This window comes from Ursus americanus, chromosome 25 (genome assembly GCF_024610735.1).
Source record: "Ursus americanus isolate L20-20 chromosome 25, mUrsAme1.1.p, whole genome shotgun sequence".
NCBI lineage: Eukaryota > Metazoa > Chordata > Mammalia > Carnivora > Ursidae > Ursus > Ursus americanus.
In genome coordinates, this window is record NC_142151.1 from 42633226 (window position 1) to 42656652 (window position 23427).

Consider the following 23427-nt stretch of genomic DNA (forward strand, 5'->3'; position numbering starts at 1 on the left):
ACTCATCCCTTGCTAACCCCTGGCAACCACTGATCTTTTTAGCCTCTTAACAGTTGTGCCTTTTCCACAATGTCATATAGTTGTAATCATGCAGTATATAGGCTTTTCACACTGGCTTTGTTTACATAGTATTATCTCCTTAAAGGTGTTTTATGTCTTTTAATGCCTTGATAGTTTCTTTTTAGTCCATTGTCTAGGTATACTGCAGCTCATCCATTCACCTACTAAAGGACATCTTTGTTGCTTCCAAGTTTGGAATTGATTTTTTTTTTAAGATTTATTTATTTATTTTAGAGAGAAAGAGAAAGAAAGCACGGGTTGGGGTGGGGGGAACAAAGGGAGAGAGAAAGTCCCAAGCAGACTCTGTGCCAAACACGGATACATGACCCAGAAATCACAACCTGAGCGGAAACTAGGAGTCTGATGCTCGACCAACTGTGCCATCCAGGCGCACCTGGAATTGATTTTTTATGCCTAAATATAGGACTTTACAGCTTTCCCTATTACTTTTCATTTTGTTGGTTTCCTCCTATTACGATCTGTTGAGATCTTTTTGTATTTTAATTTTGTCATACTAGATCCTTAGAAGGCATGCTCATTAAATTTATGATGATGATACAAAGCTGGTGGGAATGGCTATGTTAGTTGTGTATACTGGGAGCCAGTTCAAGCATGAAGCATGTTGGGACTGGGAGGCAACATGGTGGCCAATGAGACAAGTCTGATCTGCTCTAGTTAGATGGAAGAGGAGGCCACTGTGGTGGGATATTACCAGGAATAATGCAGTGTCAGGAAGCGCTTGCATCCAATTCCAGGAGACCTTGATATTTATTTATTTATTTATTTATTTATTTATTTATTTATTTATTTATTTTAAGATTTCACTTATTTATTGGACAGAGAGAGAGCACAAGCAGGGGGAGCGGCAGACAGAGGGAGAAGCAGGCTCCCCACTGAGCGAGGAGCCCGATGTGGGTCTCCTGGGATCATGACCTGAGCCAAAGGCAGATGCTCAATGGACTGAGCCACCCAGGCGCCCCTGAGACTGATGTTTAGAGCAAGAATGTGATGGGATATAGGAAGCAGGAGACACCCGGGCTTGGAGGAGACTGTTGAGAGCTGACTGGGGTATCAGGTCCTCCCTGCGTAGATTGAATTTCATGGGAAGGGCCTGAGAGAGAGAAACAAAGCAGGAAACCACCAGGGCTCATTCTGGGCACATGAGGCACCGAGCTTGGTTGTCGGCACAATTTAATTCAAGAACCACACACTGATTTGTGTCTGTCTTTAGTAATGGCTGACTGAAAAATAAGGATGTGGTCAGGCTTATGCCTGGGCCTCAAGCAACAGGACCAATGTCAGGGATCTGAAGCGGGCAAAGGAGCAACAAGGCGGCTCTGACAGAGCCTTCAGCCCAGTTGTGGCTAAAAGTATTTAATTGAACACTTGGCTGCTCTCTTCAGGAATCTTTTTTCTTTTCCCCTTAGCTGCAGGTGTACTGTCCCAGAAAATCCCAACAACCATACCCTACAGTACTGGAAGGACCACGATATCGTGCCCACAGAAGTGCACTGGGCCAACCTGACTGTTAGTGTAAGTCTGGGAGCTGCGTTACGGCACTGTGACTGCCAGGTGGGCAAGGTCTGGCACTTTCAAAAAGAAAGTTCTTTTCTAATTTAAACTATTCTTACTGACCCTTCCCCCCTTCCGAAGTTCTCTTGTATGTAAAGGGAAAGGAAGATTGCCTTTCTCTTCTCTCCCACATGGCCCCTACCCGGCGACCCTGCACTAGGGATAGGTGGGCATGACACCAGGCAGGGCAGGGGGCACACCTGGGTGTGGTGAGGCTTGAAGAACATTCAGATTTGGACGTACTCTGTAACAGAAACTATATAAATTGCCAGGGCCCTCCCAGAACAGCATGCCGGCTTGGGACCATCCTGGTTTCATTTCCAAAAGTGCCTAAGGACTAGAACTTGTCGCCATGCCTGGAAGGGGCCCATGTAAGCAGGAGCCCCTCAGCTGTGCAGAGGTCAGGAGGACACTGCTGGCAGCCTATGCTCCTCTGCACATCGCCAGCACCTGCGGGGTGAGAGCGGCGGGCTCCGAAGGCCGGAGCTGTCGATTCCCTCGCGCCTGCCTCCCGTCACCCAGAACGCTTGTTCCTCCAGGAATGCCAGGAGATGCATGGAGAGTTCACGGGATCTGCGTGCGGCCACCATGGACCCTATACCCCTGACGTGCTCTTTTGGTCCTGCATTCTCTTCTTCACCACCTTCATCCTCTCGAGCACCTTAAAGACGTTTAAGACAAGCCGCTATTTCCCAACCAGAGTAGGTAGCACGCTCACACATTCCTTTTGCGTTAGAATTCTAATGTAACAGAGTCTGTTCTCGGCCTCCATGCTGCCTGCTGAGTGGAGTGGCAGTGGCAAGCTCCACGTGTCCTGGTAAGCCACACTATGGCATTCTCCTCTTCTAGTGTCCGGCAACCTTTCTTCAATGTGTGGTGTGGGATGAGGGATTAATACTTAAAAATTTTGTTAAAAGTGCCAGGTAATGGGTGCCTTGCTGGCTTATTCAATAGAGTATGTGACTCTTTTTTTATTTTTTTAAGTAGGTTCCATGTCCAATGTGGAGCCCAACGTGGGGCTTGAACTCACAGCCCTGAGATCAAGACTTCAGCTGAGATCAAGAGTCAGATACCTAACCAACTGAGCCACCCCAGCCCCCCATACCTGCGACCCTTGATCTTGGGGTCATGAGTTCAAGGCCCACACTGGGAGTAGAGATTACTTTAAAAAAAAAAGTCAGGTGGTTTAAGGTGGTTCTCTAAAAACTATGAACTCTCATTTCCAGAATGCTGGGACATGTAGTGTACAATAGCTAGAGCTGGCTCCTAAATAGAGTAAATTGGGGTGATCACTTTGGATATGTAGGGGACCTAAAAGTCTCTTCCCAGAGATGGCTCTTGTGGCAGCCTGTGAAATCACTGGTCACGTTGACTGCAGCAGCCAAAATGCTCCTGAGTTGGTTTGCATGACTGAAGCCTCAGCAGTCTTTCCTGATGCAGATGGCACTGTTTGATCGTGTCCAGTTTTAGAAGGGCAGAATTAGAGGCTGGGTGCAGAGTGGCTAAAAGGGGCCACTTTTGCTTTGAACGGGAGTTCAGATCAGGAGAGATGGTGGTTTTTCTGTGTGTGAGGATTTAATCAGGTGCATTCGCAGAGCAGGAAGTCCGAATGGGTGGGGAGCTCAGTTGATTAGATATTTAGGGTACACACATGCATGACTAAAACACATTCTTAGATTTCAGTGAAACTGCACAGTAATTAAGGGAAACGCATATCAAATAAGTTCTGGGTCACTGTTTCTGGTCTGGACAAATAGTTAATAAGTGACAGTTCTCTACTAGCTACTTGCCCAGGCCTGGGTTAAGTGCTAGCAGGGATATAAAAGAAGGTTTTTTTTTTTTTTAAAGATTTTATTTATTCATTTGAGAGAGATTGAGAGCACGAGCGGGGGGGGGCGGCAGCAGAGGGAGAAGCAGGGAGCCTGATCTAGGGCTTGATCCCAGGACCCTGGGATTATGACCTGAACCAAGGGCAGACACTTAACTGACAGAGTCACCCAGGTGCCCCAAAAGAAGTTTAGAACATGGTTTCTGCCATCATCTAGGAAGAGGAAACATATGAAGCATACAGGTCCATAGGAGACAGTAGTAGAGAGTTGGCTGTCAGGACCATAGGAGTTCAGAGGAGAGGAGGGTCACTGGGCCCCAGGCTGGTCAGATGAACCCAAGATGGCTCCTGATGGTGCGGCAGGTGCATGTGCAGAGAATTTGTGTAACATTCAGAAGAGAACTAATAAAACCAGGGGCAGGGAGCTGGAAACCTCAGGTTGCAAAGGAAAACAAGGTCAGGTTAAGATATATTTTGGCTTAGATATATTTTGCTCGATCTCTGTTGGAAGTTCAGATTCTGGCAGACGCTGGGCATTTCAGAGGCATTGTATTTTATTAAAGCCACAGTAAACTATAAAGCCCCCGGGGCACAAAATGGTGAGAAGTGCTATAGAGAAAATGAAGCAGGAAAGGAGTAGAAGAGGTGCCGCAGTGGAGGGTGATGTCATCAGAGAAGACCTCAAGGAGAAGGTGACATCTGCGTGAACATAAACGGGGTGAGGGAGCTACCCGAGAGGTTATCCCGAGAAAAAGCATTCCAGGTGGAGGGGTGAGCAAGCCCAGAGACCCTAGGCGGGAGTGAGTCCAGCACATGTAAGAAACAGCACGGTGGTCTGTGGGACCGGAGCAGAGTGAGTGAGCGGGGAAGCCCTCGAAGCTGGGCTTGGGGAGGTGATGACTGCAATGGGGCCTCAGAGGCCAAGGCCTTTTAGGTGTTCACCTCCGTGAAATGAGGCGCCATTTCAGGGTTTTCGTGGAGGAGTGACCCAGTCCAACTTCTGTTTTCAATGATCAGTCTGGCAGCTTTCAGGAAGGGCAGAGCAAGATGAAGGGTCTGCTGTACTTACTGGGACAAGAGCTGACGGTGACCTTGATCTGAGTAGGAACAGTGCAAGTGGTGACAGGTGCTCAGATCCAGGATGTGTTCTGAAGGTAGAGCCAACAGGACTTGAGTGCAGGTAGACGAGCTGTGGGCCATGAGGGAGAAGAGGAGTTGATGCTGCCGCCAAGGTTCTTGGCTGGCACAAATGGACCTTGACTGGTCCCAGGAAATCTTATTCCAAGTTCTCAGAACTATTGCCTACACCTGGGCATGAATGCTCTGAACAGAACTCTTCACAGTCAGGGCGGTGACATGAGAGTCTCTTGGATCGCTCCTTCTCCCCCATCCTATCCACCCTTTGGGGTGTTAACTTGGGCATAGTAACATATTCCTATTGTTGAAGTATGCTTATATTAACTCAATCGTCAGATGAAAGCATGCTTCTGAGGACTTTTAAAACTTATAATACTAAATTCTTTTCTACCGCATTTAACCTAATAAAACACTTTTCCAACCCTTTCTCATGCCAGGTGCGCTCCATGGTGAGTGACTTTGCTGTCTTCCTCACTATCTTCACAATGGTGATCATTGACTTTTTGATTGGAGTCCCATCACCAAAACTTCAGGTTCCCAGTGTGTTCAAGGTAAACAGCTTTCAGGGCACTTGGGGCCCTCCCGTGGCTTCCTAGAGCCTGCTCCCAAGTTAATCTCAAAGGCCTTACCCTAGCCGAACCCTGCGTTCTGCAGTGCCCTACATCTGAACTTTGCTCCTCGTGCCTTCGCTTTCAGAAGAGCAAACTCTTCGGGTTTGGCTGAGTTCAAGCCAGCAAAGTCCGAGAACAGAACCCCAAAGTGGTTTAATGAATGAAAAGTTAAGATTTGAAACAATGGAATGCGCTCGTTTACTCAAATACATACCACATTCGGTGGAAATGTGGGGTCCCTGGAACAGGTCTGGTTAACAGCACTCTCATGGAGCGTCCACTCTCTAAGGGCACTGGAGGGATAAAGCAGCTAGGTCAGGACTTGGCCCCTGTCCTCAAGGATCTTGCCGCATGGAGAGGTGAGCCGGCCAGGGGCCTCTCCCACGGTGTAGCCCTCCTGCCAGAGTAACCGGGACAACTCCTCAGCCCTGTTCCATTGTTTCTTTGTATAACTCTCTAAAATCTACAATGTTTTGCCCAAAATGTAGACAAAAAAAGTCAAACAAATGATCATATGTGGGGACTCTAGATCTGCTTCAGTTGAGGGGCACTGAGTAACACAGAGGACGGGAAGCTGAGCTCGGTTCCACAGGCCCCACAAGAACAGAGGGGAGGGAAAGCCTGGGTGCGCTCAGTGACCCGAGAAGAATCCTACAATGAGAAGACTGGAGAGGCTGGGGAGAAGGAAGACGGGAATAAAGGCAGTCCTTGACTTGTAAACATCCCCTTACCGTGCGCCTTTGTCTTCCCTTTCTTTTTCTCTCCCTCCCTGAAATAGGCCTCGTTAAAAATATCTTTTTCCATATTGCCTGAAAATTTTTTATTTTATTTTGTTAAATGCACCGCGATGCCATCAGTTAGAAATTGTGGATTAAAAAACACCCTCTTTAAAAATATAATTGCTCCGAGAATACGTCATTCTCACCTTTGTTTGAATGAGTACAGTCAGCTTTCTCTCTAATACCTAGCTGAGGTCAACCCTCCAGGAGGAATGGATTTGGTGTAAAAATAAGTAATTTGAGAACATTAAGTAGTCCTTGGAAAGGTTCCCTGATGGGTAGGCTTAAGATAGAAGGTACTGAATTTCTGGAACATCTGGGAAGAAGGCCTCTGAGAGGTGCAAGAGAGATGAGAAGGGAAAATGGGAGAATGTCAAGGAAAATGTTGCTCATTGGCAGGCCTCACTTTCAGGAAGCAGAGAAGAAATTTTCTTCCTTCTTTCCTTCCCTATTATGCCACATGGCCCCTAGTGATTAAGACCCAGTCTGAAGGCTAGTACTATTACTAATGTGTTAATGTCAGTAAGAGGATTTTGGTTTTTTTTTTAAGATTTAAAAAAAATTTATTCATTAAGAGAGAGAGTGCGAGGGAGTGAGAGCATGAACAGGGGGTGGGGGTCGAGGGGAGAGAGAGAAACACTCCCCGCTGAGCAGGGGGCTTGATCCCGGGACCCCAGGATCATGACCCGAGCTGAAGGCAGACGCTTAATTGATTGAGCCATCCAGGCGTCCCATGTCGCTCAGAGTTTAATAAATTTTTGTGTTGACCGAGAATTTAACTATCACTTGGAACGCTGTTACTAAGGAGACATAGATTCTATAAACTTTCAGAACTTAACCCGTTCATAATTTGGGATTTGGTGGCATTATTGATCAGTCTTTGAATCCTAGAGTCATGACCAATATGGACCCAACTACTTTGGACGTAACAGTCTTTGCTTTGTTCATTGAGTTTGGGTCAATTCTGGGCCAGTTTGTATCCCTGGTCTCTTATCTTCCATTGCTATTTGCCAAACAAGGGGAACTTTTCTTCCCCAGAGTACCCTGGAAGGGGTTTGAGGATCTAGGAAAGTTTAGGTATGTCATGAACACCCAAACAAGATTTGTGAACAGTAGTGTTCTCACAGGGGTATTGGAGAGGGTCCTAGACCTAACAAGCCCCCAACTTCAGTGGTCTTGGGCTCCTCTCTCAAGTCTCTAGTACCTGGGCTCCTGTTTCACTGCTGTTGGGAGAAGGCCCCTGGACCAAAACAATCTAAGCCCATGAGATTCCAAGCAACTGGCTCTACTTTGCTTTTATTTGTGCTGTAGACATACGTTATATGGCTTCTGGAGGGGAGCAGTCTGAAATCTGGAGAAGGAGAGTCGAAATTATTTATATTTGCCTTAATTATAATTGTATTAAAATTCTTTTTTGACAATGGATTTTGTTACTTTACTTGGGCTAATGTTCAGATAAAGTTGCTTTCTCTGTATGTGGATTTGGAGAGTAAGGGAAGAAAATGAGGGATTAATGACTATTTCACAGGAAGTTGGTAATCGAGGATTGACTCAAAGAGAATTTGGAACAAGGTCATAGATTTCCTAAGGAGTTGCTGTATTTCATGACTTTTTTTTTTTTTTTTTGGTTTTATTTATTTACTTGAGAGAGAAAGAGAGAAAGCAAGTGAGACAGAGAACACGAGCAGGGGAGAGGGGCACAGGGAGAGGGAAAAGCAGACTCCCTGCTGAGCAGGGAGCCCTAAATGGGGCTCGATCCCAGGACCCCGGGACCGTGACCTGAGCTGGAGGCAGACACTTAACCAGCTGAGCCACCCAGGCGCCCACATGACTTTTTTTTTTTCTTTAAGGATTCTCATTTAAGAATAAAAATAATGTGAGTTTGTGATTCAGCTTGATCTGTTTTGCCCTAATGACTAGAGTTAAAATACAAAAATAAAACTTTGTTTTTTTCCCCTTTAGCCAACAAGGGATGATCGAGGGTGGATTATTAGTCCCATTGGCCCCAATCCCTGGTGGACTGTGATAGCTGCAATTATCCCGGCTCTTCTCTGCACTATCTTAATATTCATGGACCAGCAGATCACAGCTGTCATCATTAACAGGAAGGAACACAAGCTCAAGGTAACAAAAGTTCTGACCTAGAAGGAGAAATGGCATCCTGTTACTTTTTTTTAGTTTAGGGTAAGCACATTTAGACCAGGAACTATAGAACCTGGATGAAAAAAGTCATGGAAAGAGCTCATAAAGAGTTTTCAGGGGTTTCCAGTCCCTCCATTAGTGACAAAGATTGGTTTGGAGATGAAACCAGAGTAGAGCATGATGGAATGAAGTGAAGGGAGCTTGGACTCTGTTACTATCCTCGCAAGCCTGTGGCAAAGGTGGGTGGGCACAATTCCTTGTGGTCCCTACACAGGCTTATCTTTCTGAGGTTCAGTTCAGGGCTTGGGCCACTGTTTCTTGGAGTCAGATATTCTCCCATTGGTGTCCATTACTGGGGTTTCCAGACTGAACCTTGAGCCCAAGGATTCTAGGGTGGTAGGGTTGATTCCAGCACATTTATTAGTCAGGGGCTTCATGCCTTAGTCTGTGTTCTTTCCTTATGTAGAGTAGGCAAATCCATATTTGTCAAGGATCTGGGGGTGTTTGTAAGAAGCCATTTATCTCCAACTCCTGTATTGTCTACCATCTAGACACTAGGATGATCAAGATGTGGCTTGGCCTCTGATTACTCCACCAAGAAAAGATGACTCTTTGATTGTATGAGACTCTGGGTGAGATCTGGGGGCACTTGAATAAAACATGGATATGGCATGTATAGGACAGGCTAAGGTTTCTTTTTTTCTTCTTCTCTGTTCCCTCCAAACCAGGAGGGGCTGGAACACTCGTCCAGGATCCCTGGACCCCTTCTTCCTTAGCCATACACCCCTTCCTGCTTTGGGCCTGAGACTCTTAGCTCACAGTTCTATGTCCCACTACAGCTAAGCCACTGGTGGTGACGGAGACTCTGTTTCCCCACAGAAAGGCTGTGGCTACCACCTGGACCTGCTGATGGTGGCCATCATGCTGGGTGTCTGCTCCATCATGGGCCTGCCCTGGTTTGTGGCTGCAACTGTCCTGTCCATCACACACGTGAACAGCCTCAAACTAGAATCTGAGTGCTCCGCTCCTGGAGAACAGCCCAAGTTCTTGGGCATCCGAGAACAGAGAGTGACAGGCCTTATGATCTTTGTGCTGATGGGCTGCTCTGTCTTCATGACGGCCATATTAAAGGTAACCATTCATTCGTGCAGTAGATAAATATTCGGTGCCTGATTTGTGTCAGGAATTCCGTTAGGTGCTGGGAATATAGTGATACGCCAAAGAGATACACATACAAATAACCGCCCTGAAAGAGCTTACTCTAGCAGAGTAAGACAGATAAGTTGTAGCCAAGGAAGTTAGTTAAGAAAACAGACATGAGGGGCGTCTGGCTGGCTCAGTCAGTGGAACATGCGACTCTTGATCTTGGGGTTGTGGGTTCGAGCCCTGTGCTAGGTATAGAGATTACTTAAAAATAAAATCTTAAAAAAAAAGAGGGACACCTGGGTGGCTCATTTGGTTAAACTTCCAACTCTTGATCTTGGCTTGGGGAGTTGGATTCAGGCCCCTCCCTGGGCTCCACTCTGGGCATGGAGCCTCCTTTAAAAAAAAAAAGAAAAAGAAAGAAAGAAAGAAAGAAAGAAAGAAAGAAAGAAAGAAAGAAAGAAAGAAAGAAAGAAAGGAAGGAAGGAAGGAAGGAAGGAAGGAAGGAAGGAAGGAAGGAAGGAAGGAAGAGAGGAGGAGGGAGGGAAGGGTAAAAAAAGAAAAAAAGAAAACAAACGTGATAATTATAGAATATGAAAATGATAAAAGGAAATATAAAGTGCTCTATGGTGCCATAGAGAATTAAGGGAGTGCTGTTTTAGTTAGTGTGGTCAGAGAAGGCTTCTACGGAGATGGTATTTAAGATGTGATGTAGCCAGCCATGCCATGGATGGAGGGAGATGGCATGGGGGAAGGGAGAAAAGCAATCTAGTTGGGCCCTGAGATGGGAAAGAGTGATATGTATTCTAAGAAATATCAGGACTACGTGGCTCCAGGGTGTTGGGTCAAGGCAAGAGCACAGAGAAATGAGAGTGAAGAGCACATGGGGGCAGATCGTGGAGGGCCTTTTTGACTCTGGTAAAGTTAACCTTTGAAGGGTTAACTTCCAGGCAAAGGACATCATCCATTTAGTATTTTTAAAAGACCATTCTGGCCAATTTCTAGAGAATAAACTTTTAGGGTTAGGAAAAATAGAAGCAGAGACACTAGTGAGGCTATTATAAGTGGGAGATGATGGTGACTTGGATAAGGAAGGTGGTAGAAGAGATGGATAAAAGGAATGACTTCTCTGTATCTTGGAGGCAAGATCCAAAGTCTTGCTGGTTGACTAGATCTGGAATGGAGTGTGGAAAATGGAAAAATCAAAATGCCTGCTAGGTTTCTGATTTGAGCATCTGGGTGGAGAGTACTGACATTTAAGATGGAGAAGACGGCATGAAGGAGGAAGTGATTTTGTGAGAGGTGGTGGTGCTATGGTCAGATTTTGGGTGAGACAACTGCGTGAAGAAGCTAGAGGAAGGTTCTGGATTAAAATATAAATGTGGGAGTCAACAACACTTAGTGGTATTGAAAGCCATGGGAGTAGATAAGATCACTGAGGGAGAAGGGTAGATACAAAAGAGAAATAGGCCCAGAAGCAAGAGCAGAGTTGATGGAGCTCCAATACTGAGAATTTGGGCAGAGCAGGAGATGGCAACAGAGACTCAGAAGGAGCTGCCAGAGAGGTAGGAGGGAAACCAGGAGCGTGTGGTATCAGGGAAGCCAAGCGAGGGGAATGTTTCCAGAACGAGGGATTGGTTGGAATCTGTCTAGAAAGATAAAGACTAACCCAAGCCATTGGATTTGGCAACGTGGAGGCCTCACGTGACTCGACAGGAACAGATTCAGTGGAATGATAGGGCTGAAGTTGAATTACAGGGAATTGAGGAGCAAATAGGGGGTGAGAAGTAAAGGGAGTGTGGGCAAGACAGCTCTAGCAAGAGATTTTTCTGTGAAATGGAACAGAAAATGGGCAGTGGCTGGTGTGAGATGTGGGGTTAAAAGAGGATTTTTTGTAAAGATGGAAGATACCTTGAACGTGAGGAAAAAAACATTGTTTTGTGGGTGTAAGGCTTGCATCTGGGAAAAATGGGGTGAGAAGGAAAGCTCTGTGGCTGTACCACCAAGCCCCAAACGTTCTGGAGCACTTACTTGGCTCCCGTGCCTCCTTTCCTCTTCTTTTTGGTGCATCTTCAACTGCCCCGGCCTGCACCGCGAGTGCTATTTAAGGGTGACAGGTGAGAGAAATGGGAAAGAATTTGGAACCGTCTTCCTGGCCCCTTACTTTCCACCCAGTCCCCCTCTCCTCACTCCCCCTCCCCTCCTTTCTACTGTCTGTCCCCAGCCTGGCCCCCACTCCCACCTCTGGTCTAGCCGCCATCCGGAGGAGCCCAAAGGTCACTGCTCCTCCAGGAAGGTAACCACGAAGGCATGGCGGTGGGCATCACCGGGCCTTCCTAGAAGTGGCTCAGAGGGCTTCCTTCAGGATACCATTCAGTGGTTCTACAAGCAAGGTTAGCACCAAACTGAGATGTCTACTCACTCTACGGTTGCAACAGCAAAAAATCCAGTGGGGATTTTCTAGTTCTGAGAGGAATTATGTTTGGGAATGCAGCTTCAGAATAAAAGCAAGTCAAGTTTAGTCTTCAGCTGTAAGACTTCCCTTGCCTTAATTCCATAGGCCTCTTTTCCCTACCTCACTGAGTTGCCTTGAGGATTACCGAGATGGAGAGCGATGGTGTGATAGGTGTGTATGTATACTCAAGTGCAATGTAATGATGTTGATATTTCTCCCCAAATCATTCCCTCTCTGATACCTCCCCATTCCTGCCCTCAACTCTCTGGTTCACCGAAAGGAAACTTTGTAGTCCATGTTAAAACACACCAAATCCCCAAGATAACTGATTATGTGATTAGTTTTCAAAGATATCAGTTCTGTAAAAGAGAGATGTGTGTGTGTGTGTGTGTGTGTGTGTGTGTGTCCACCCATCCCCACAGAGGAGGAAGAGCCAGACAGCAGTAAAATGTGGGGCCTATGATTTAACCAGGACCAGATTACTCCTATCTGTAATCATTTCATTTCAGAACAAAATGGGTTTTTTTTTTTTATCATTGTCAGCTTCTGATTTTGCTTCTCCTTCTAAATCATGCGAAGGCAGCAGAAACTAATGCAATGTGTATGCAGTGGTTTGGGGACTTTGTTTCCTTCTTGGAGATTCAAAAGTTTATGTAGTCTTGAGGGCGCTATGATACCAAATTTAATTTCTGGTCTTTCTGCCCTTTTGTGTTCAGTTTATCCCGATGCCAGTCCTCTATGGAGTTTTCCTCTACATGGGAGTGTCCTCACTACAAGGAATTCAGGTATTGCATGGTTCAGCCAGGGCAATGGCCTCTCACCACCAGCTCATCCGTCCTGACCGGGGAGGGAGGGCTCCCCCAGGGACTCACAAACCCGTTCGTGAGAACCCTTTTCCTAGGCTTGCCGGTTAAAGCTATTTTAGACGTTTCTTTGGGCGTTGGGCAAGTCATTTGGACAGTCAAGCTGGCATGAGGGTACAGAGACTTACAGGGTGGCCTGGCTTGATGTCATGGTGCCAGTCATTCATGAGCGATTTAACAGACAGCTGTTAGACTTCCACGCATGGATCATGCTCGTTTTCGCATCAGGCTACAGTGTGAGTGAGGAAGCTTAACTGGGGGTGCACTGGTGACGAGACTGGCAGTCGTGGGGGCTGCTCCAGGTAAGTGGATACCACTTCCCGTCATGCTCTGCCTTTTCCCAGCTGCCAACTCATTCCTCTGAGTCCTGTGAACATAGAAAATCAGGAGCTTGCCACAGATAACGAGGGCACCCCAGATGATACCTTAACTTAGTTTCTTCTATTGGCGGCTGGTTCCTCTATGTTTTTATGGAATGTCCAGTGGTCACTCTTACCCACTGAATTTTAATGTGACCTTGGGCAGGTTATTGAATCTCTCTGGGACTGTTTTTATTTATTTTTAATTTAATTAATTAGTTAATTTATTTATTTTTAGAGATTTTATTTATTTATCTGAGAGAGGGAGTGAGAGAGAGAGAGCACAAGCATGGGGGAGAGGCAGAGGGAGAGGAAGAAGCAGACTTCCTGCTGAGTGGGAATCCTGATATGGGGCTCGAGCCCAGGACGCTGGGATCATGACTGAGCCGAAGGCGGGTGCTTAACTGACTGAGCCACCCAGGTGCCCCTGTTTTCCTTTTTATAATATAAGGATGGTCATATATTCTATATCCACAATGTTATGAAGTTTGATTTTATCTTTTTTTATAAATAATCAAGGAAAGGCTCCAAACTCCTCAAAGAACAAGTAAGAGATTTGGTTTTGATAATAAGCAGAAAGATGGAACTGGCTTATTTTGTTTTCAACACTCCCCGAGAAAGATCTCTCAGGAGCCAGTGTGGGATAGAAGAAACTAGAGTTAGAAAAGATGGATTTAGGGACACCTGGCTGGCTCAGTAGATAGAGTGTGTGACTCTTGATCTCAGGGTTGTGAGTTCGAGCCCCGTGTTGGGTATAGAGATTACTTAAAAAAAAAATCTTAAAAAAAAAAAAGACGGGCACCTGGGGGGCTCAGTTGGTTAAGTGTCTTCCTTTGGCTCAGGTCATGATCCCAGGGTCCTGGGATCGAGCCCCATGTCAGACTGTCTGCTCAGCAGGGAGCCTGCTTCTCCCTCTGTCTCTACCTGTTGCTCCCCCCTGCTCATGCTTGCTCTCTCTGTCTCTGTCTTTCTTTCTCTCAAATAAATAAAATATTAAAAAAAGAGATGGATTGAATTTTGACTCTCACATACCAACCTCAGCCAAATTACCTGTACCCTCTGAGACTCAGTTTCCATTTTTGTCCAGTGGAAACAGTAGGTAAGCTTTCAGAGCAGGTGATTAAGAGACAAGAATGGGCCTCACAAGGCTTCTGTCTGACCCAGAGAAACCTCCTGAAAATAATTACCAGTTCCCTCCTTTCAGTTCTTTGACCGTCTGAAGCTCTTCGGGATGCCGGCAAAGCACCAGCCGGACTTTATCTACCTTCGGCACGTGCCCCTGCGCAAAGTGCACCTCTTCACCCTCATCCAGCTCACCTGCCTTGTCCTGCTCTGGGCCATCAAGGCGTCTCCGGCTGCCATTGTCTTTCCCATGATGGTGAGCTTAGCAACATTGTTATTTATTTTTAAAAATCGGGATGAAATATACATAACCTGAAGTGCATCACCTCAACCATTCGTAAGGGTTCAGTTCAGTGGCATTAAGTACATTTACGTTGTGCTGCAACTATTGGCACCATACTTTTCCAGAACTATTTTATCTTGCAAAACTGAAACTCTGTACCCATTAAACAGTAACTCCCCATTCTCCGTCCCCGAGCCACTAGCAACCACTATTCTACTTTCAGTCTCCATGAATTCGACTACTCTAGGTGCCTCATGTGAGTGGAACCATAAAGTATTTGTGTTTTTGTATCCGGCTTATTTTACTTATTAGCATAATGTCTCCGAGGGGTTCATCTATGTTGTAACGTGTCAGAATTTCCTTGTGAAAGGCTAAGTAATATTCCTCTGTGTGTATGTGTGTGTGTGTATGTGTATGTGTGTGTGTGTATGTGTATGTGTGTATGTGTATGTGTGTGTATGTGTATATGTGTATGTGTGTGTATGTGTGTGTATGTGTATGTGTGTGTACGTGTGTGTGTATGTGTATGTGTGTGTATGTGTGTGCATGTGTGTGTATGTGTGTGTATGTGTATATGTGTGTGTGTATGTGTACGTGTGTGTGTACGTGTGTGTATGTGTGTGTATGTGTATGTGTGTATGTGTGTGTGTATGTGTGTGTATGTGTATGTGTGTGTATGTGTGTGTGCGTGTACGTGTACGTGTGTGTATGTGTATGTGTGTATGTGTGTGTATGTGTGTGTGTATGTGTGTGTATGTGTATGTGTGTATGCGTGTGTGTACGTGTGTGTATGTGTGTACGTGTATGTGTGTATGTGTATGTGTGTGTACGTGTGTGTATGTGTATGTGTGTGTATGTGTGTATGTGTGTGTGTGTATGTGTGTGTGTATGTGTGTGTGTATGTGTGTGTGTACGTGTGTGTGTGTGTGTACGCACACACCACCGTCTGGTTATCTGTACACTTGTTGACAGACACTCGGATTGCTTGCACTTTTTGGCTATTGTGAATAATGCTGCTATAAACGTGAATTGTACAAATATCTGTTTGTGTTCCTGCTTTCAGTTCTTTGCAGAATATACCTAAAAGTGGATTGCTAGATCATATGATGATTCTATTTTTAATTTTTTGAGGAATGGCTGTATGATTTTATAAGTACATGGGGTTCCAATTGGTCCGCATCTTTGCCAACACTTATTTTCTGTTTTAGTTTTATTTGTTGTTTTTTGGAAATCAGCCCTCCTAATGCATGTGAAGTGCTATCTCATTTGGTTTTGATTTGCATTTCCCTGACGACTAGTGAGGTTGAGCACCTTTTCATGGGCTTATTGACTATTTGTATATCTTCTTTGGAGACCTGTCTATTCAAGTCCTTTGCCCATGTTTTAATCAGATTGTTCGGGGTTTCGTTGTTGAGCGCTAGTCTATCTATTCTGGACATCAGTCCCTTATTGGCGGCGAGGTTTTTGGTTGGCTTGGGCAGGAGACGCATTATTCTGGGACCTTGAGGTGTGGAAGCACATGGGAGGCAGCTGGCCATCTTCCTTTCAAGTCTATCAGTCGGTCTTCCTCCCTCCCTCGCTCCCTAACTTCCTTCCTCTTCCCTCTCTCATGAATCTGACATGGAGAGGATGCTTCAGGTTTGCAGTAATTTGCATATTACTTCAGAGCAACACAGTTCTGGTTTAGAATTCGCTGCCACCAGAAGGGCCTGCAGTGGTGGAAGTGCATGGTTGTAAGCCACTGGAAGACAGGACCAAGTTGGCCCAGCACTGAGAAGTGATTGGGGACATCCTCCCCTCCCCTCGAACGGAAGCGGAGGCTTTGGAAAAGGGACTGGGGAAGCTGAACTGTGTGTGGCACCATGGGTGGCAAGTTGCTTCCTGCCACTAGGGTGCAGATGAAATTCTTGCCACCTGACGTCCTCGTGGTCTCACCTTCTCCTCTTGTTACCTTCCCCTCTCCGGCTACCCTGGGTCGTGAGGCTGCTGAGCATTCCGTGGGCTTTTTGAAAATGACCCAAAGGGTGGGCCTCTAGAGAGAAAAGGCAATTTGTCTTACTGGGAGAATATTCAAGGGTGAGGAAAACGGGGGTCAGGGGGGACTCCTCTCCCCTCATCTCTTACACATGCATCTCCTGGTGGATCTGTCCATGTTGTCAGGGTTCATGTAGGTTTCTGCATTTGGGTGTTACATTCAGGGGCTGACTGTTTGGTTAAAGAAACAGCAAGTGCCTGACAAACCCTTGGAAGGGATACTATCGATTTTGGCTTTATTGAGAGAGTAGTTGCGGACACGAGGGAGAAACGTGGTTGAACATGAGAAGCCTGATTTGCCTCATTCCTGTCCAGCCACCAGATGTAGCTGGTGGACACAGGTCAATCCAGGCCAGTCATTCTGGGTTGTTATTATTAATTCTCCTTTGGCAAAAATGGCCTTTTATGGGAAGAAAGTAGAGCAGCGGGGGAGGTCCCCTGTCCTATGTACAATTGAGAAAATTAGCTGTCGGATTTTAGGCAAGTTTCTTTCTCTCCCTGGGCCTCGGGTTCCTCATTTACAGAGAGTGTCAGGCCAGGCCAGAGGGCAGAGACACGAAACACTAGTGATTCACGATGCAGGCATAAAGCAAGGATTTTGTGGGGAACCGTAAAGGCGAAGGATCAGAGGGAATTCAGATGGTCCTTCAAGTCCCTTCCTGCCGTGGTGAGGGATGCTTGGGCTGGGTGTGGCTGGCCTCGCTGTAGTTGTGGTCTGGCAAAGCTCTCTCCCCAGGATGGCCCTGCAGCCCTTCCTGCTGTTCCCACCACAGGGAAAGTAAGACTTGGCTTTTAACTCCAGGAAGGAAATGAACTCCTTTAATTCCCTCTCTTTATTTTTCTTCAGGTTTTGGCGTTGGTCTTTGTCAGGAAAGTCATGGATCTCTGTTTCTCTAAACGAGAGCTGAGCTGGTTAGATGACCTCATGCCTGAAAGTAAAAAGAAGAAGTTGGATGATGCCAAAAAGAAGGCCAAGGAGGAAGAGGTCATGGTTCTCGCACCACCCGTACACTTCGGGGCCGCCTCAAATTATAGAACATGGGAAGGGCCACATGAGAAGTCAGCATGTCTGGAATCCCAAGGGTTATAGTTAGGAGCTGGGCAGATTACTCCAAAGATGGCCTTAGCTGAGAATGGATGAAGGATTCTTGTCCTTATCTGTCCTTTATTTTTGGTCCCGACAATCAGTTTTTCTCCTCTTTGTTTGGCTACAGTCTGCTCACCAGGTTCATACTTAGAATATGATCATAGAGTCTGCTCTTATTATCCGATCTCATGGTTCATGTTCTCCCAAAAGGCCTCATTTGACAACGACACAAAAGCTATTATTTGTTATGTACCTAATGGCAGATGGTGTTGTGGTTGGCACCATGCAAAGACAACTTGCACAGGACTTTCTGTCCTTCCTCATTTCACTCAGCACTTGGCATCTGCTGTCCGCACAATGGACCCTCAATCAATGGTCTGTATGTGCCAAGAATGGATGTGTAACAAAATGAAAATGCCAGACCAAGAAATGAATGAGCCGGAAAGTGTTTCCAAATACAGTTAGTGCCTGAAACAGTGTCCTTTGAAATGCATTTTAAATGACATTTTTCCCTAATATCTTGAATTTTTAAAACCTTATATTATTTTTTCCCCAGCTCTATTGAGATATAATTGACATGTAACACTGTGTACAGCATAATGATTCGCTATATGTGTATATTGTGAAATGATCACCACAATAAGGTTCGTTAACACATTCATCATCTCACACAGTCACTTTTGTTTTTTTCCCGTGGTGAGAACTTGTAAAATTACTCTCTCAGCAACTTTCAAATATACGAGGCAGCGCTGTTAACTATGGGCACCATGCTGTACATTACACCCCCAGGATTTGTTTGTGTAATAGCCGAAAGTTTGTACCCTTTGACCACCTTCATCCATTTCCCCCAGCCCCAGCAACAACTAATCTGCTGTTTCTATGACTCCGGTTTTTTTTTTTAGATTCCACAAATAAGTGAGATCATATAATATTTGTTTTTCTCTGTCTGACTTATTTCACTTAGCATAATGCCCTCAAGTTTTTTTCATGTTGTTGCAAATGGCAGGATTTCATTTTTTATGGCTGAATGATATTCACCTGTCTCTCTCTCTCTCTCTCTCTCCACACACACACACACACACTCTCTCTCTCTCTATATATATATATATTACCTTTCCTTTGTCCTCATCCACTGATGGACATTTAGCTTGTTTCCAGGTGTCGGCTATTGTAACTAATGCTGCCGTGAACATGGGGATGTAGAGATCTCTTTGAGATAGTAACTTCTTTTCCTTTGGATATATACCCAGAAGTGAAATTGCTGGATCATAGGGTAGCTCTACTTCTAACTTTTTGAGGAACCTCCGTACTGTTCCCAGAGTGGCTGCGTCAGTGTGCATTCCCAGCAACAGTGCAAGAGGGTTCCCCATTCTCCGCATCCTCGCCGGCACTTACCTCTTCTCTTTTTGGTAATAGCCACTCTGACAGGTGTAGGGTATTATCTCATTGTTGTTTTGATTTAAATTTCACTAATTATTAGTGATGTTGAGCACCTTTTCATGTACCTTCCAACCATTTGTATATCTTCTTTGGAAAAATGGGTATTTAGGTCCTTTGCCTATTTTTAAATTGGATTATTATTATTATTATTGCTATTGAGTTGCATGGACTCCTTGTGTATTTTGGATATTAACACCTTACCAGAGATGTGGTTTGTGGGTGTTGCCTCCCATTCCAGAGTTTGCCTTTTCATTCTGTTGATCATTTCTTTTGCTGCACAGAAGATTTTTAATTTGATGTCATCCCCCTTGGTTTATTCTTGCTCTTTTGTTGCTTGTATTTTTGGTGTCATGGCCACAAAATCATTGCCATGAACAATGTCAAAGGATTTTTTCCCTATATTTTCTTCTAGAAGTTTTAGTGCTTCAGGTTTTACATTTAAGTCTTTAATAACATTTCAAGGTGATTTTGGTGAATGGTGTAAGATGGAAATCCAGTTTCATTCTTTGGCTTGTGAATATCCAGTTTTCCCAGTGACATTTATTGAAGAGACTATCGTTTCTCCACTGAATACTCTTGGCTCCTTTGTCAAATATTAGCTGACCATATATGCTTGGGTTTATTTCTGGGCTCCCAAGTCTGTTACATGTGTCTGTTTTCTATCATTAAAAGAGTTTTAACAATTATAAGCACAAAAGCGATGGAGTAAAACTTTAACGAGAAGATTGATAGAAATCACTACATAAAATGTGAAGCTTTGAAGTGTCCCAAAACTCTACAAACCAAATTTTAAAAATTACACATACACATGCACACGTGCGTGGACACACATAGAGGTGTATCTCATTTTATCATGCTTCACTCTATTGCACTTCATAAATCTTGTGTTCTTTACAAAGTGACACATTCACTGTGTCAAGTGAATCTATCAGCACCATTTTCCCAGCAGCATTTGCTTTCTTTGTGACTTTGTGTCATCCTTTGACAATTCTTGGAGTTTTTCAAACTTTTTCATTATTTTATATTTGTTATGGTGATTTGTGATTAGAGTTTATGATTCATTGAAAGCTCAGATGAAGGTTAGTATTTTCTCGCAATAAAGTAGGTTTTAATTAAGGCATGTACATTGTTTTTAGACCTAATGTTTTTTAGACGCTAAATAGACTACAGTATAGCATAAACATAACGTTTATATGCACTGGGAAGCCAAAAAATTCATTCGACTTGCTTTATTGTGGTGGTCTAGAAGCAAACCCGTGATATCTCTGAGGTATGTCTGCACATACATACATATATATATTTATTTACTGATTTATATAAAATTTTAGGTACTGATATGTTTGACGAAGAACATAAGGAGTGAGGGAGTTACTTTATTTAGGCTGATCAGGGATAACTCTAAGGAGACATCTCATCTGAAATCTGAATTAAGTGAGGGCAAGTCGTGAGAATATCTGGGAGTAGGAACATTCCAGGCCAGGGGCACAGCAAATGCAAAGGTTTTGAAGCAGGAATGAGCTTGGTGTGGTTACAGAACATGAGAAAGCCAGAGAGCCTGGAAGGGAGAGAGGTAGCAGGAGACTAGTTAGAAGTCGGTGGCAATGGTTCAGGCAAGAGGTGAAGGTGGCCAAGGCTAAGGGAGAGGTGGTGAAGCGGCTGGCTTGGGGACTTCCTTTGAAGAGCGAGCTCACAGGGTTTGCTAATGTACAGTGAGCGTGGGTGAAAGAGGAATCAAGGACAGATCTTAGATTTTTGGAGTGAACAACTGGATGAGTGGTTGTGCCATTTATTAAGCAGTTTTGGGAGGAGAATCAAAGCATCTCTTTTGGATGTTAATTTTGGGGTGGGCAGTAAACATTATACTCCTTCTTTTCCAAAATTTCTGAAGTAGACATGTATTTGTTAATACATGTTTTATTTTATATAGTTTCTTCGGAAACTAAATGAAAGAAAAATAAGACTTCACCCCAAAATTTCATGTCAGCATCCAATATTTATGTTTATTACTTTATGTTCATTACTTTATGTTCTCTTTAAGTCGTTAACATAGTTTTCATATAACTATAATCATTGTTTACTTGAGGGGGCGGTATTTTTTTTTTATTTCCCCCCTTCAACTTGATTTCATAAGATACTTTCATGTTTCTATATGTCCATATAATAAACAATCATGTTTATTGTTTTAATGACTGCATAATATTCTCTAGTATTTTCTCATAATTAATTTGAATTCTCTTCCTTTGTTGAAATTTATAGTTGTTTTAGGATTTATTACTAATCATACTACTTTAAACATCTTTGTATATATTTTTTCTCTGTAATTGTTTTCTTTAAATTGATGGGATTATTTAAATTAAACAAAACATTTTGTTAGGTAGAAAGGTAGAAAGAACAGTCAGTATTCATATTTCCCCGATTGCCTTATTATTATTATTATTATTATTATTATTATTATTATTATTATTATTATTTTTACAATCTGTTTGTTTGAATCAGGATCCAAATAAGACCTATGTATTACAATGGTTGATATGTTTCTTAAATCTTTTTAGGGGTTCCTTTGTATCTTTTTTTTTTTCTTTTTGTGGAAGAAACTAGGTCTGTGACCTGTACGATTTTCCACCATTTAGATTTTACTGTGTCCCTTGGTGTCATTTAACAACGTGTTCTTCTCTCCCCTATATTTCTAGTAAATTAGTAGTTGGCTCTAGAGGTTTATTCAGATTCATTTTCTTTCTTCTTTTAAAAAAATACTATTCCATAGGTACAAAGATCTGGTTGTCTCTTTTTTGGTGATGAGCCAAATCTATGAAAGAACATAAATACACTCTTTCAAAATAAATGTGAGAGAAATTAGGTAGAAATTGTGGTGAGAGAAATATGGGTGGTGTAGACTCATGGTTTTGCTTGGCCTAAGATAGAATAATGTCTTCTTCTCTTTCAGGAGGCTGAGAAAATGTTAGAAATGGGGGGAGACAAGTTCCCCTTAGAGAGCAGGAAGTTACTAAGTAGTCCTGGAAAGAACAACAGTTTCAGGTAAAAAAAAAAAACACAAAAAACACAAAAAAAAACCCAAAACCCAAAAACCTCCCCAAACACTAGGGAGTTTACTGTTCTGGTTATTCTGTAAACATGTGGCATTGTGGTGGGGGGTGGTCACAAATGCAGGTGCTGGCATAAAGAGCTAACATTCAGCCTCCCAGCTCCAACCTGGGAAAACACTTTCCCTTTTATGGTTTCCTGAGCACCTGCTATGCTTCAGGCACCACCCCGGGTGCTGGGAATCACAAGAACAGAGGTAAGGGAGCATGTGCTGAGCGCCTTCTCTGTGCTAGGAATGTGCTAGAAGCTTGACTTATGTATTCTCCTTTAATCTTTACAACAACTTACAACAACAATATGTCTTGTTATCCATATTTGTACAATGAGGAAACTGAGGCTTGGATGGTTTTAGGTAATTTGCCCAAGGTCATAACACTGCTAAATGGAAAGTTCAAGAGTCAAACCCTAGTCTTTGTATTCTTCAGGTCATTGCTCCCTCTCCTTTCTCTGCCATTTTCCAGAGATGAATAGGATATGGCCTTTCCATTCCAGAGATGAATAGGACCGAGGGTCCTCCTCTTGGGGGGCATGAAATTCGCATGTTGGGGCCAGCCTTTGGTGAGGGCCAGAGGCAGCACCTCCATTTTGACTCATGGTGTCTGTGGTCCTAGGAGCCAAGGGGAAACTGAACTGGGGTCCCCCAAATTCCTTGCTTCTGCCAGTGATCACAGCCCCCTTCTCCAGCAAAGTTATTGCTCACCACAGGTCACAGGATGCTAAATTGGTCCATCTGTGGCTTCATTCCTGGCATTTTGTTTCCACTGTGGCAGAGCTGTTTTCATAAGCTGAAAGATGCCCAGAGGCCGCAGAAAAGGGAGAGAGAGGGAATCAGGATCACCTAGACCCCGGATAACTGATTGCCAAATCATTGAATTGATTGTGGTTTATACCGAGGGGGAAATGAGGAAAGTCTCATCTTTGGTATTAAAAAAAATTGGATTTATTTATTTTGACAAATAAAAATATATACTTAAGGTGCACAATGTGATGTTTTGAGTCTAGGTACACATTGTGAGATGATTGCTACAATCAAACTAATGACATATTCATTACCTCCTAGAGTTACTGTTCTTTTTTTGTATGAGAACACTTGACTACTTACTTAGCAGCCTGCAAGTGTGCAACACATTACCGTTAGCCACGCTCACGCTGTCTATAGGTCTTCAGAACTTAGTCACCTTATAACTGCCAGTTTGTACCGTTCGATCAACATCTCCCCTTTCCCCCCACTGCCCAGTCTCTGGTAACCACCATTCTACTATCTGTTCCTATGACTTTGACTTTGTGTGTGTGACTGACCCCAAAGAAATGGGATCTTTGGGCCTTAATAAGCTTTCTACAAGTTGTGAGAAGTAGCCATAGACTGAACTCTCTGGCAGCAAAGCAGGAGCAATGTCCCCTCTCTACTGG

The 23427-nt window shown here is 44.1% G+C and overlaps 1 protein-coding gene across 1 annotated transcript in view; it reads left to right on the plus strand.

The window, feature by feature from the left end:
- Positions 1-23427, plus strand: part of SLC4A8 (solute carrier family 4 member 8) — a 66940-nt gene that overhangs the window by 42781 nt on the left and 732 nt on the right. Inside the window, exons 15-24 of the mRNA XM_087855395.1 lie at positions 1488-1593; positions 2172-2333; positions 5035-5148; positions 7950-8111; positions 9009-9260; positions 12444-12512; positions 14154-14327; positions 17236-17373; positions 21860-21951; positions 22161-22213. Coding sequence (XP_087711521.1) covers positions 1488-1593; positions 2172-2333; positions 5035-5148; positions 7950-8111; positions 9009-9260; positions 12444-12512; positions 14154-14327; positions 17236-17373; positions 21860-21951; positions 22161-22213 — 1322 coding nt within the window. The remainder of the gene's footprint in view (positions 1-1487; positions 1594-2171; positions 2334-5034; positions 5149-7949; positions 8112-9008; positions 9261-12443; positions 12513-14153; positions 14328-17235; positions 17374-21859; positions 21952-22160; positions 22214-23427) is intronic.